Source organism: Varanus komodoensis, unplaced genomic scaffold (genome assembly GCF_004798865.1).
Source record: "Varanus komodoensis strain SLA01 unplaced genomic scaffold, ASM479886v1 scaffold147, whole genome shotgun sequence".
Taxonomy (NCBI): domain Eukaryota; kingdom Metazoa; phylum Chordata; class Lepidosauria; order Squamata; family Varanidae; genus Varanus; species Varanus komodoensis.
Genome location: NW_025335429.1, coordinates 225738 through 240573, shown reverse-complemented (window position 1 = coordinate 240573; position 14836 = coordinate 225738). Strand labels below are relative to the sequence as shown.

Below are 14836 nucleotides of genomic sequence, written 5' to 3'. Positions count from 1 at the left end.
AATGTTGCCCAGCCCTCCATTTTTTACCACCTTGCTGGAAGGCGGCCTTCAAGGCATTCTTCCCAACTTCCGTCTTGGCATGTTCCATAACAAACTGATGGAGACACTCCTCTCGGAAGCATGGGCAGAGCAAACAGCCATTGCCCTTCCCAAAAGCTCCAACACAGTTCAAAAACATAAAAATATGATTTAAATGGTTTTGATAGCTAAGGAAACATAATTGAAATGTGAATTTAAAGACGAAGATTTTTAAAAGATATCTACAAATATGCAGACTGACATCAAGGCCATGTCCAATTGTCAATAAGAAAGTGTACCTGATTTTTGGGGTATGCAAGCCATTATGCCATTCTGACTCCTTTTGATTTGTCTGCTCTTGGCAGTTGCTGCCCCTGTGGATGATGATGACAAGATTGTTGGAGGATATGACTGCCTGAGATACTCCGTCCCCTACCAGGTATCACTGAATTCTGGGTACCACTTCTGTGGCGGATCCCTCATCAGTGATCAATGGGTGGTGTCAGCTGCCCATTGCTACAAATCGTGAGTGGATGGAGCTTCTTTCTCTGTGACTATTTTGCACGGTAACCAGTAGGAGAAGCCAACCAAGATGGTACATTTTCTATAGTGTTGGACTATGAATAGCCCTGGGTTAGCAGGTGTTGCAGCATGATGAGGACTAAAGAAGGTTTTTTCTTTGGCTCATGCTTGAATAGGAATGTATCTGATTTGCCCTTTCTGGCTTCAATCCAACTTGAAATGAAGTTGAATCCTGAAAGCTGCACATCCGGAATATACTTGAAAATGTTACAGGAAATTACTCCATACAATAAATTTGGAGATGGAGACAGGAAATCTCCAAATTTGCTATCTGTGAAAAGGCACAGCTTTTGCCAGAGCCTTGATGGGGCTCCGGGAGCCGGGGTTGCCTCCAGATGCAGATCTGGAGGGCTCAGTTTAGCTCTGGGTCTCTCAGATCAATGGCCCCAAGCATTGCAAGTGGGACATGCAGTCTCCGTTGTCAAAGGCCAGTCTCCAATTTGTCTGGTGTGCCACTGGGGCCAGGCACTACTTAGGGTCATGGTAATCTGTGATAGGAACTTGCATGGTTGCAAATTTCCCATTCAAAGAAAAATACCACCCCTTGCTAATTGTGCTGTTGGTGGTTTGATCAGTCCTGTGACAGAAGCAGTAAGGCTTGCTTACCTTGAGATGATACGTTCACTCGAAATTGCATTGCATGGTTGATTTGCAGTCGCATGCAGCTGGTTATCGGAGAGTACAACCTTGCTGTGCTGGAAGGGGATGAGCAGTTCATAAATTCTGCAAAGGTCATTCGCCATGAAGGCTATTCCTCTTGGACCTTGGATAATGACATTATGCTCATCAAGCTGGCAAAACCTGTTACTCCAGCCAAAAATGCTGTACCCATCAATTTGCCTAGACATTGTGTGGCTCCTAGGACCATGTGTCTGATCTCAGGCTGGGGCAACACCCTCAGCGATGGAGGTGAGTCTGGGCAAGTTCTGGACAACCCATCAGCTTATGGCTGCAACCTGCAACCCTCAGGCCTGCAACTGGAGATTGTTCCTGTGCTGACATTCAGCAAGATTTGGTAGCCTCTCTATTGGTGTGCCAAGGATTGCCGTCAAGCACACGTCAGCTGCCAGATGCTGACCATTATTTGGGGCTGTGAAAGCCCCAGTCCAGTCTGTGGCTGCTGTGAAAGAGGCAAATTTCATGATGGGGATTTTTCAGACAATGACACCGAGAAGAAATTTGCCCTTATTGCTAGATCCTTACAAAAATTTGTGGCACCACCACACTTGGAATATCATGGACTGTTCTGATCAAAGCATTTCAAACAGGATGGTGTAGATTTGAAAATGTACAGAAATTGGCAACCAAAATGGTCACAAGGCCAGAGCAATGGGTAACACCAGGACTTTGGGGGGCCATGTTTGCCCTGTCTATGCCCACAGATTGAGGGACACTCACAGAATACCCTGGGGCACTGGCAGCAGGAGAAATAGTGCAGATTGGCTGCAATGAACAACTTTCAAAGTTGTTTTGAGGAAGCAGGAAATTGGGTGGGACCGTGGGGTGTCGGGGGGCAGAGGCTGTCCTGGGGCAGGAGGGGCTGCAATGTGGTCCTGGGATTAGGCCCTCACCTCAGAGGACAGGCTACTATCATGGGCCTCCTTAGCTGAGAAAATAGTGGACGCAGGGAACATGGTAAGACGGAGACAACTAATGCAAAGCATGGAGCAAAGGAAGATGGGAAAAGGCCCTTCTCCCTCCCTCATCATAGTTGACAGCAAGGTCGGCTAAGGCAGATGGCAGTAAGTACTTCTTTGTGTAGCGCATCAAGAAACGATGGGATTTGCTGCCGCAAGATGCAGGGATGGCCCCCGGCAGGGATGACCCTGAGGGGGATTCCATTAAGTGAGGAATCCCAGGCTCCCAGCAATGGGGAGGATTCTGGAATTCCCCCGGATCCCAGCTGCAGGAGAATGCGAGCCAGGGCTGCAGTTGCTCCTGCGCCGCTTGCAAGCTTCCCGTGGGATTGTGCTGGCCCTGTGGGAAGGGAACGGTGCACCAGGTGGGCTTTGGTCTGCTCCAGCAGGACTCTGCTTGGGGGATTATGTTCTTCCCTGTGAAGAGGTGCTCCATGTGCAGGTAGGAGACCCCCGAGCTCGGCTCTGCCAGAAAGAGCGCCTTCTGCACAGAGATCCCTTCCCCGGGAACTGCTGTGTGCGGAGTCTTTCTCAGGGTGGCAGACATGCTCAGGGCCACTTCCAGGGACAATGAGATCCTGGGATTGAGCCCTGGAGAACCTTGCTACTAATTAAGTTGTTTCACCAAGCATAAAAGGGCTGCTTTTGGAGGGCTTTCGTGGCACTCGGCGTGCACTTGGCCACATGTACATCTTTCTGTTTCTTATGCCAGTCCAGACATGGCGTCTGGCGCATACTTTGTCAAATGAGTTACCCACACAGCCGGATAGCTCTTGCTTCCCCCAAACTACTGCATTAATGCAGGCCTCTGGAATTTCTTCATTATATTCCTTTCCATTTTGTCCTTCTAGTAAACTACCCTGACATTCTGCAGTGCCTGGATGCCCCAGTCCTGACTGATGCTGAATGTGAAAATGCTTACCCAGGGCAAATCACTAGCAGTATGATGTGCGTTGGGTACTTAGAGGGAGGCAAAGACTCCTGTCAGGTAAGAGCATTTGCCATTTGAGAAGCGTTTCATTGTGTATGTTGGCTAAGATACCATACAGCCGGGCTGATCAACCCAGCATCAGAGGGCAAGGCAACGTGAGATTCCTGCTGTGGTGGAGATCTGGAATGGAGCAGCAGAAGCACAAAGCATTCAAGGCCCCCCTCCTCTTTGGGGAAGGCTTTCCTGCATCCCCAGAGTCAATACAAGCCTAGCTGGGGAGAACTATCCTGGGCTCTGGGGGAATCCGGGTCCGAGGAAACAGTGGGTCTCCTTGGCACATAACTAACTCCACATGCACTCTGGGCACTCTGAGGCCACGTTTTAAAATGTAAGCCTAATCTGAGTATCCATATGTCTTTGGAGAGAAACATTCCAGCTGCATCTGCTCCAGTAAAACCTTTCACACCACCAATTCAGCTCTAATGAGCTGTAGGACCAACCTTGCCATTTTTTGTTCAGGAATAAAGGTTGATGAAAACCTGAAATTTCACAAGAAAGTAGCTTGCCACTAAACTGGACCTTTGTGATGGGGTTTTGTAGAAGTGTGCAAAAATGAATAAATTTCACAAGCTGCACCCCTGTTTTTAGCAAATATATTTATCTGTAAATTCTCTCATGAAAAAGCCTAGCTTTACCTATTGCAAGATCAGTTTAAAAGCACCTGACCTTTCCACTGTGCATACAAAAGGGCATACCTTGTAAAAATGCATACCAAGTGTGTGTGTGTCTGTGTACTTGTTGAAAAGTAGTTGCAAATGCATGCATGACCGAAAGCATGGATCTCAGGCAGGGTCCTCTGCCATGTGGTAGTCCCCCTGCGCGTCCCATTTATAGGTGCCGTGCATCTCGGCCTGCAGTCCCCAAGAGTGCATCTGAGCTCTTTGATCCCGGCCGCACCTCGCAGCATTCCTGTGGGTGGCAGCTGCTGTTACCACACTTCTTGTCTCCCCGATGCTTCCCGGGGGAGGGTTAGGCAACAGTAAACAAGTGGCGCAAAGGGGCTGGCAGGAATTGAAGAAGTAGCCAAAGCCGGCAACCTGGGGTGTGCCGGAAAGGCCTGCTGTCTTTCACCCACCGTCCTTTCTGTCCCACAGGGCGATTCTGGTGGCCCAGTCGTGTGCAACGGGGAGCTCCAGGGAGTCGTTTCGTGGGGAATTGGGTGTGCCCTGCCTGGGTACCCTGGCGTGTACACCAAAGTCTGCAACTATGTCAAGTGGATCGCTGACACCATTGCTGCTAACTAAAGCAGCCATTTCAGCAATGGGCAGCACTTAATTCTCGTGTAATTCAACTTGCAGGAGACCCTGGATGAAATAAATGGATTCATGTTACCAAACTGTTCTGGTCATTGGTGTTTTTATTGCAGGAGCACTCCAGCTGTGTAGACCGAAGGGCGCCAAATGGCAGGCATACATTGCAGTGGAAGTCTACCTGAAAAGATTTTACAGAATAGGAAGAGATAGTTTCTAACCCATTTCCAACCACACTCTATCTTCTGACAGACTCCTGACCAAAGCCCAAAAAAAAAAATAGGAATGTCCCATGGATGAACCAAACCTGGCCACAGTGGAGTGCAAATCTAGATTCTGAAGTGCATTATTTTCTCCCAGCAGTGTTGGAAGCCCTTGTGCCCGCAGGCCTGTTGTGCCTGACCAGGTCTGATTTTGTGTCGTAATGCCATTTTACTGCTTGGAGCTGGGGAAATGTCACATCTGTCTTCCCTGCATGCCACGAGCAGGAATGGGCAGTCCTTTCTGTTTGTTTGTCCACTTGTCGATCCATTCCCCTTGGTGTTTACATTGGGATAAGGACTCAGAATACACAAGCAGCAGCCTGCAAAGCTACAGCTGCAGTTTTCCTCTTCAAGAAGCTTCAGGAGACGTGTTTCTGAAAAGCAAGCCAGTGGGCAGGATGTGCTGAGGAGCCCTCTCCAATTCCCCTCTGCCCCCCCCCCCATTCTTTTCTAGGCATCTCTCTGAGCTGCCCACGCAGCCTGCACAGCTTGCGCAATCCCAATTTAATGCTTCGGGGGACACTGAACATAAAACATAAGACACCCCCCCACCACCACCACCAAATTGCCTTCTTCACATGTGCATGCATTTTATCAAATCAGAACTTACTTTTTATCCATCACTGCCCCCTCTCCCACATACACTCAAACGCACAGGATTTTAGCTATTATTTAGGGCTGGGAAAAACCCCATCGGAATCCATCCCTCCAAGCATTTGTGGGCTTCACCTTGTGCTCAGCCCGGTTTTCCAAATTTAGCCCAGCTGAGAGGAGGTCCATGAATGCACACCGACCTGGCTTGGAATCCAGCAACCTTCTGCCTCAGCAGCAGTTGCGATGGAAGAGGGGTTAGTTTCTGCAGCGGTCACAAGGGCGCGCTTGCCTGGCAAAACCCTTCTGGCCAGCCTTCTTAGGTACTATTCTTAGGCAATATTCATAGGTATCCCTTCCTGCACTGCTTGTGCAGCATTGGAGACTCAGTTCCTGGTGAGCAGCCCACACACGCTGGGACTCTGTCTCTGGGCGGCTGCAAGGTGGACTGGAGTCTGGGGAGCCAGCCTGGGGATTCCCACCCCAGATGGATTCCGTACTCAACCCCTGTGCTACAGAATGTGGGCTTGGGTTACTCAAGGGGGGGCTCCCTCAAAAGTGGAGGTGGGCAACACCTGCTCCGTGGGCCACAAGCTTCCCCTCGGTGGGACCCCACTGTGCAGGCTCAGCAGACGTAAGCCACAGGAGGATGATCCTTGCCCTGGGATGTGGTGGGATCCATGCTGGGTAGTGGAAACAGTCAACCATCCACGCCGGGGGTGCAAGAAGGAGGGGCTGGCACGTTGTCACCACATCTTGGGTCAGAGGGTAGGCAGCTTAGCAGAGGAAGAGAAGAACTGGCTTAATCTCTTCAGGAAAGGGGGGGGCAGGTCATGTGACTGTACTGCCATTCCAAGTGCAGTGGGAGGAGCAAAGAGACAGTAAGATCTGTCCAAGGAGAGAGGGCCCCTCCGGGTCCCTATGACATTAACCCTTCCCTTCCCACTCGGTTTAGCAGACAGAGCCCTGCAGTGCTAATGTGGGCACGGGTGCACTCACAAGGGTACATATGCCTCACAACTCTGTACTGGCTCACAGACTTCTAAGGTCAGGATAGGGGATCTATATGCAGTGCTGCTCTCCAAATTGTTCTTCCTCTTTCCTCCTGACCATCTCTCACGGCCTACCATGAGTCAAGCCAATTTCCATTGGCCCTGTTCGAGGCAAACATTCTGTTTTTGGACCTGCATGGGCAACCTCCTACCTCCAACTGTCTTTCCTGCAGGGAATCCCTGCCACCCTGCTAGCCTGCTGCCACCTCCCTTTTCGACACGCCTGGCCTGCCCCGAAATGCTCCCACAAACTGTTCTCACCCACCAGTGTCCCATGCATGCATTCATGGCACTGGTGTTCTTGCAAAGAAAGCTGCCTCCCCAAACCATCTGGATTTGGCTCTGAGGACAGCGCGCCTGCACTTCCCCACATCACTCGAGCTGACATGCACCATGAATGCTGACTCCGTGCCCGCACCAGTTCCTCAGCTATCCAGAAGACATAAGATGTCTGCTGTGCTGGTCACCAGCCGGGCTGTCCAGGTCTGCGATATTCCCATGTTTGCTTTTTCTAAGTGCTTCTAACACATCTGAACGGTTGTTACCAAATAATTAACAATTCTGTTGTTCATACACTAGTGTTGTTGCAGCAGAGTCTAATGCGATTTTTCATTGGTGGATGTGGCATATAAACACAAGCAGGTGTAAATGTTTTATTTCCATACACCCGTACTATAAAAATGCAACATGTTCAGGGTTCGCTGCTTATTTTCTTTTTTTAAAATGAAGTGTCAAACATATGGCTACTGCTCTTGATTTAGACATTTCCTGAGGCACTAGCATTTCATTATGGAATTCCTCAAATGCCCAACCTTTCCCAGTCAATGCCACTCCCCTAAAAATGCTTGGAAAATATGGGACAGGACACACAACCTAGTGATGAGTCAAGAGTGCACACAGAATACCTCGTGCAGAAAGCAGTAAAGGCACAATTCATGCACACATGTGTGCACGCACACACACACTATAGCTCTGTGGCTTGCAAAGGGAAAAACAGGAAATTGGAGGAGGGGGAGAGCAAACCATTCCTTGAAATATCTCTGCTAAACAAATGCATTCCATTGTGATTCCTTTCAATAATATGACACTTTTAAATATTGGCAAACTAGCCTTCCTTGTGTTTGAAATTGACAATGTTATGTTAGGGTGCAGTCTAATGCCCAGCAGTCAGTTATAGCCCAGTAGGTAGCAATTACTTCTTTGCAGTCACTTCTAGTTCTTTTGCCAGCTTGGGAAGGCCGTTTTAATCTGTGAATTGATTATTATTACTGCTTATTTAGTTGCTGATTTTGGCATCTTGACAACAAGGCTAAAGAAATCTCTCCCTTGCCTATGGAATCCTGCTTCAGAAAAGGAGCTGGTAGCTGCTCCAGGGGCCATTGCTGCAGCAGCAATGCTCGCACCTAACAGTTTGTCAACCGTGTCACTCCATATTGAGGGGTTCCAGAAGGTTCCAGCGTGTGACTAGCACCAGGCTTAGCTGTAGGAGAGATAACAGAACAGAGAATGGCAGATGGAGGGAGGCTTGATAATAATCCAAGATGGCAGAACAGGGACTTAAGGTTGAGCTCAGCACAGCAGCAGATGGAATGGCACCTCACGCTCTGTTCTTTCTGTTGCTGGACATGCCTCACCTCAGATTCAAGGCCCCTGGAATTGTGTTATCACTCTGGGAACATGATTTGTGCTTTGCTAGAGCTTATTCAAGGCCCTGGGAAGTGGACAACTGGTAGGAGCCGATAAGCTCCAGGGGGATGTATATATTGGGAGAAATTTCTTGCAAATTCCCGTTCCAGTTTAGAACACCACCAGCAGACCATGAAACTAATCTTGATCTTTGCCTTCCTGGGAGCAGCAGGTGAGGTCTTCTAAAAACGTGCTTGATTCTTTTAACAGGGAGTCCTAATATCCAGTATACAGATCCCACAGAATGATGGGAAAATGGCGTGGTTGGGTCCTGAGGTAACAGAATTGCCATTTCAGGCTGCAGATGGGGGAGCAACATTTTCGCAGTGCTTCCCTCATTTAAAACATTGTGCAGTGAGAAAATCAGCACAGCACAGTCTGAATGGAACTGACACCTCTCTCCTATGTCAAAGGAATCTAGTACCTTATTTAGCTAACCCCATTTTTCCCTCTTAGACCCAGGATTAGTTTAGTTTGCAATCCCTCTTTTTCGTTTCCAAACCCTTGCTTACAATCTTGCAACCTGCTCCTATGGGCTTAGCTTCAACACACGCACATTCTACCTCAGGAAAGCTGACTAGGATTCAATTCCGCTTCAAAAATTTGATGTAGGCATAATTTTGATGATACCTCTCCCCCAGTCTCTGTTTCCTTCACTGCTTTTATATTTCTATCTATTTATTTGGCATGATATCTCTATTCATTTAAGTACGTTTGCCATTTGTTCGGGGGATGGGATGGAATGGACTTGAGGGTAAACGCATCTAAAAATGACATGGAGCAGAAAGAGACGGATTCAGCCACCCATAAGAACTAAGAAGCAGCAGTATAGGCCCTCCTGTGGCATGCTTCTGCTTAGTTTGGCTCCCCTTGGACTGTGGGCAACTACTGACTTCAGGCCTTGTCATATTATTGCTGAGAAATCACACTTGCAGTATCCAAGCTATTTTGCAGTTCTTACTCACCCTGATTTCCCTGCTGTCATCAGCCGCTGCCTCTGGAGATGACGACGATAAGATTGTGGGAGGCTATGACTGCAGGAAGAACTCTGTCCCCTACCAGGTATCTCTGAATAATGGGCACCACTTCTGTGGCGGGTCCCTCATCCATGACCGATGGGTGGTGTCAGCAGCTCATTGCTACAAATCGTGAGTGGATGCTAATTTTTCCTCCATTGTGACAGTGTTTGTCCAGTACCCGGTAGATGAGGTCCTCCAAAGTCTCACATTTTTCAACAGAGCTGAATTTCAGAAATAGCATGAACAAGTAGATACCTCCAGGTTACAATGAGATGCAGCATACTCAAGGGTTAGAGATAGGAATACTCAGGACCAGAGAAGTGCACACAAAAGCAGTATATGCTAAGGGACAAATATGAACACCTGAAAAAGTACACACAAAAATATGCATACCAGGCGAATGATACACAAAAAAGAGGTATGCACATTCCTACTGAATGTTTTAAGCAAAATTTGCTAATTGACATGCAAATGGATGGAACTAACTGGATATAAGTAAATGCCATAGTTTTGCCCAATCCCTGTTAAGGACATCCTCCTTTTCACCATGGAGCTAAGCTACCCACATTGCCCCAGTTCATTCTCTTCACCCCACAGACCACAAAAGTTTCATAACTTGGGGCTGGCAACAGAGGAGAATTTTCCCCTGAGATTCTAATGGGGCCTTTTCCTCACATGGTTGAGCCATGTTTGATCAGAACCTCCAACTTCTGGTGAGGTTCTACCCAAACTGATCAGGCAGTTTCTTTTTATTTAATAAATCCAAACTCTACTGACACGTGATTAAAATAATGATTTCTTAGAGAGCACATTAATTGCTGAAAACCTTCCTAAGGGGAAAAGTCTAATGTTGCAGTCCTTGAAGGACTTACTTGGCATTATTCCATTCAATAAACACGAACAGGATTGGAACATAGTCCTTCAGCACTATTTAATACTCCTCTTAATTACTTTGTACAGTTTCTTATACCTTATTTTCTTTCAAGATGCATGAGCAATGTTGACAGGTAACTGCATTTATTAAAATTAATCTTTTGGCCTGATAGTAATATGATTATCTGTGAAAAAATTGGCCAAGCAAATTTCGAGATGCAATTATATTAAAACAATATCATTTGCATACAGGAAAGCCTTGCATGCTTGTGACCTTGCATACCTGTTTGTCTTTCTGAAATCAAGAAAGTTGTATATGCCCATAGCAGCCCATCATGGAATATACATACATACATACATACATATATATATATATATATATATATATATTTCCTAAATAGATAAATAAATTCAGTTCTGTGGATAAGAATATAAAGATGGAGCCATAAGGTATCTGTTCCTTGTACCTCTAAACAAAATTGATCAGGCAAGTATTCATTAGGTGATATTCTGCTAGCTCCTTACACATTGTACAGATGCATCACTTACTCCCAAATTACTCAAAAATACAGTATTGCAGCAATGACAACAGACCTGTTTGATGTCCTCTGCTGAAAAAGCACAGCTTTTGCTGGAGCTAAGATGGGGCCATGGTGTGCCGGGTTATCTCTGAATCCAGGTCTGGAAAGCTGAGTCTAGCTCATAGTCCCTCAGATTAGTGGCCTGAAGTGCACCATAAGGCAAATGCACACTGTAGATCAAACAAAGGCAAAGATCAGTCTGCAAGCATTTATACAAGGCCCATCCAATCCAGATGTTCATGCCACCTGCCAAACACCTGGGAACAACCTATGAGATTATGTTCTCTTCTGCAGATAAAGAAAGACCTCAGCCCTGAGCACACACATCCTAACCTCAAGCCACAAAGCTGCCAGCTTGAACCCAGGCAATAACTTCAGTGGAATTTGAGGCTGGTAATAAGCCCATTTAAAAACTTGTCTGCTGCATGACAGGAGCCAGGCACTGGTTAAGAGCCATGGAAATCTGAGATGGGAACTTGGCGTTGTGCACCAGCACCATACTGTGGCCAGGTGCCTGAATGGAGTATATCTTTGGTAGGAATTCAAGTTCAGACAGTGAAGATGAGATTGTAATGGATTCTCGACAAGCTCCAGTATCGAATCAAAGTCAAGGAATGTCTGGAGAGCAAGAGGAGGAGTTGTTAGTCCAAGCTGATGGGGGTGATATCCAACTGGTCCATGGGAATGAGAAGATAGCACAGCAGGAGGTGAAACTGACAGTCCAGTCTGATGAGAGGCCTGGTCTACCAGTACCCTAACAGGAGGAGCTGGAGTTGGGGACTGGGCAGGTCTCACAGCAGGAGTTAGGCAGTCTGACGTAGAGGCACCTTCCCTGAGGAGGTGATGCTGGTTGCTAGGAGACAGCACAGGTGGGAAATTCAGCTGACTGAGAAACAGGAAGAGCGCAGGAGAGCTAGGTTGCCTGCTAGGGTGAGTGGGCCAAAGGGATATAAATAAATCAAAGATGGAAAGTTTTCAGGGAGGGCTCAACACCTCACTCTGGGTGAACCCAGAGATGCCTAACAACACAGATGTGTAACAATAAAGCCCTGTGAAAAGAAACTCTGGAGCAGCATGTTTACTTGGGAAGAGGACCAGGCCTCGCAATATGGTGCCAATATCCCATTTTTAGATATCCTCTTGTTCAGTGTGGTGTCGGCAGGTTCGATTGGTTCTGCAACAGGAGCTCGACCAATCAGAAGGCTTGTTTACCTTAAGATCAGATGCTGCATTGTGTACTCATTATGTCACTGGATGATTGATTTTGTAGGCGCATGCAAGTGGTGCTCGGAGACCATGATATTTATGAGGAGCAAGGGGATGAGCAGTTCATCCAGGCTGAAAAAATAATTGTCCACCCAGATTATAACCCTATGTACTTGGATAATGATATTATGCTCGTCAAGCTGGCAAAGGGGGCTCAAATTTCCTCACGTGTCTCACCCATCGTCTTGGGCTATGGATGTCCCGCTCCTGGAACTGAGTGCCTGGTCTCAGGCTGGGGCAACACTCTCAGTGAAGGTGGTGAGTATGAGAGAGATTTGGCCAAGCCCTCAACTTGTTTCTCCAGCCTTAGGCCCCCTACCCTGTGACTGGAGAACCTCCAAATGCTGCTATTCTGTGTGCTTTGCTCTATCTTCTGTTGGTGTCTTCTTCTCAAGTGCACATCATCTTCCTAATTATCATTATTGTCAAATTATCATCATCATCATCATTATATTTGATCTACATGTTGGTGCTATGGAGGACGTCTTGATGAAAATGTTGAATCAGTGTCTGTCTGCTGTGAAAAAAGGCAGACATGGCTGGGCATCATGAGGAAAGGAATCAAAAATGACCCTGTCCATACTGTAGTTTATAAACAAGTTTTTACACACACTTGTACACACAACTATGCTTGTTACACTGGGCACGGCTCTGCACACTGCTTCCGTGGCTGGGGAACACGAGCTGGAGCTGTGCTGTGCTCCCGCCCTGCTTGGAGACGTCCCATGGGAGGGCACTGTGGGAACAGCATGGTGGACTGGACAGGCCTTTGCTCTGTTCCAGCATGGCTCGTGCATTCAGGCTCTGAAGAAATGCTTCGTTTGTAGGCAAAGATACACTGGAGCTCAGGCTCGCCTGGAAAAAAACACCCTTCCCCAATCCTTGATGTGCAGGGATGCTTTCTCAGCAGTCATGAAAATGTTTGTTTCATTTATTTTTACCCTGCATATTCCAGCGTAAAACTCCACCACTGTTCTTGTCCTTGTTCTTACTGATGATGATTCCAGAAATGAGGTTTGGTCCTGGCTTTAAATGTAAAAAAGCCGTACTGGATTTTGTGGGGTGGGGGTTAGTACTCAGGGTACATTCAGCCCCACATACACCACAGTGCAGCTTCCTATCTATTTTGGAAGCACCCTAGCAATTTAAGTGCCTCATGGGTATGTGCCAGTGAAGTCCAGAGTGCTCATTGTGTAAAATTATATACACAGAGAGCAAGGCAGCTTTTGTTTCCCTCGCATTACTGGTTTAATGCAGACCTTGAATGTCTTACACACCTCTCCTTTCTCTTTTGCTGCCAGTGTACTGGCCCAAAGTTCTGCAGTGTGTGAAAGTGCCAATCCTAACAGATGCTGAATGCAAAAAAGCTTACCCAGGAAATATCAGCGACAACATGATCTGTCTCGGGTACATAGAGGGTGGCAAAGATGCTTGCCAGGTAAGATCATTGGTCCTCTGCACACTTGGAAGTGATTAACAGTGGACACTCATCTGTCTGGCTTTGTTTGAAAACCATCTCCAGTTATTTAGGAATGACCATAAGGGCCCTGAACTGAAGGGGCAGGAAATATATTTATCTATTACTTAGATTTATATCTCGCCTTTTAATTTTTGAAAGAACTCAAAGCAACTTACATCATTCTCCTCCTGCTGCTGTCAAGCTTATCCCCACGGCAGCAACCCTGTGAGGTATTTGGGCTGAGAGTCTGTGACTGCCCCAAAATCACCCAGTTGGCTCCATGGCTGAGTGCGGACCAGAACCCAAATTGCCTCAGGCCCAGTCCTGTACTCTTAACCACTATAGCACCACTGGCTTTCGTATGGTGGAAGTGTGCCTTGGGCCTGCTGCCACACCTTTCCCTTTTTCTCTGAAGAAACATATTTCCTAAAGATCCACTTGCAAACCTTTGGACATTTGGAGACATCCAGATTGCGAAGTTATCAGGTAGCTTTCTGCTAATCTGTCCCATTCACTGTGAAAACTGTGAAGAATTTTGGCTTTAAACCTGACTTGCTTTTCCTCCATTCTTCTGGCCTAACAAAAGCAACAGAAAAAGTGCATTTGGGATGTGGTGGAGGAACAGATTTCAGTTCATGGTAGAACTTCAGGCAAGCTCTGCCATCTAAAATCACAAACAGCATAATTTTTAAATCAGCAACTGTTCATTTGTTCATTCGTTCGTTAGAGTAGAAGGACAGGGTGGGGCATCATTCATCCATTTAAAGGTAAGAACAAGGAGTATTTAAGCAAGAAAAATACGAGGATAGAAAATCAGGATGCAGACAAGGTGAGGAGAAGAATCCCATGTTTTGCTGAACAATGACAGAAAAGAATGGGTTAAGGGACTGAGAAGAACAGGTGTACATGGAGTACAAGAAATGGCATGTGATGACGGTAAATATAGGTAGCAAAGGTGATGTGGGCCTTTACAAATAAATTCAAAGCAAGCTGCTTGGGAATCTTCTGAAACCACCCTGCTCTTTATCCTACAGGGCGATTCTGGTGGCCCAGTGGCATGTGATGGAGTGCTGCAGGGCATCGTTTCATGGGGAATTGGGTGTGCCCTTCCCGGGTACCCTGGCGTATACACCAAGGTCTGCAAATACGTTAACTGGATCCACGACACCATTGCTGCTAACTAAAGCAGCCACTTCTCCTGTTGCTTCAACAAACGGGAGTCACTTTCTTCTCATGCAGTCATCTTAATGCAGAATATGAAGGAAATAAATAGCTTCAGACTGCCAAAATATTCTGGCTTGTGGTTGTTTTTATTTTAATAATATTCCAGCTTTGTAGGGCAAGCCTACACTGCACATTTGAAATGTGGAATCTTTCCTGGTTTTAGTTTAAGACATTTTGTTCAAGTAGCTCATTTCTAAAAAGTTTGCCCAATGTTTCTAGAGGAATCCCGGTCACCTCCAGAAAGGGTAAATGCAGATTTCCATGGAAGGCACAAAGTGGTACCACACCATAATGTAAATTCAGATTACAAAATGCATTATTTCTGTCAGCAGTGGGAAACTTGG

At 46.7% G+C, this 14836-nt stretch overlaps 2 protein-coding genes and 1 long non-coding RNA gene across 4 annotated transcripts; 2 read left to right on the top strand and 1 right to left on the bottom strand.

Moving 5' to 3' along the window:
• The first annotated feature begins 343 nt into the window (after positions 1 to 343).
• LOC123020256 (anionic trypsin-1-like) lies at positions 344 to 4472 on the top strand. The gene is given in 4 exon segments (XM_044423705.1): positions 344 to 543; positions 1256 to 1509; positions 3089 to 3225; positions 4323 to 4472. Coding segments are annotated over 4 exon segments (741 nt in total).
• Positions 4473 to 4565: 93 nt separating this feature from the next.
• LOC123020257 lies at positions 4566 to 10719 on the bottom strand. Its single transcript, XR_006414036.1, has 3 exons — positions 10557 to 10719; positions 9036 to 9310; positions 4566 to 5115 (listed from the first exon to the last, which is right to left on the bottom strand). It is a non-coding gene; the product is annotated as an uncharacterized LOC123020257 (long non-coding RNA).
• Positions 8203 to 14479, top strand: LOC123020255 (cationic trypsin-3-like). 2 transcript variants are annotated; one of them, XM_044423704.1, is made up of 6 exons: positions 8203 to 8242; positions 8930 to 8947; positions 9074 to 9218; positions 11814 to 12067; positions 13111 to 13247; positions 14303 to 14479. In XM_044423704.1, exons 1-6 carry the CDS (start codon positions 8203 to 8205, stop codon positions 14450 to 14452), a joined length of 744 nt encoding a protein of 247 aa, XP_044279639.1. In that variant the 3' UTR covers positions 14453 to 14479. The 2 variants fall into 2 exon arrangements, with proteins under 2 accessions (XP_044279639.1, XP_044279638.1); XM_044423703.1 differs by lacking the exon at positions 8930 to 8947 and having other exon boundaries at positions 9059 to 9218.
• The last annotated feature ends 357 nt before the right edge of the window (positions 14480 to 14836 follow it).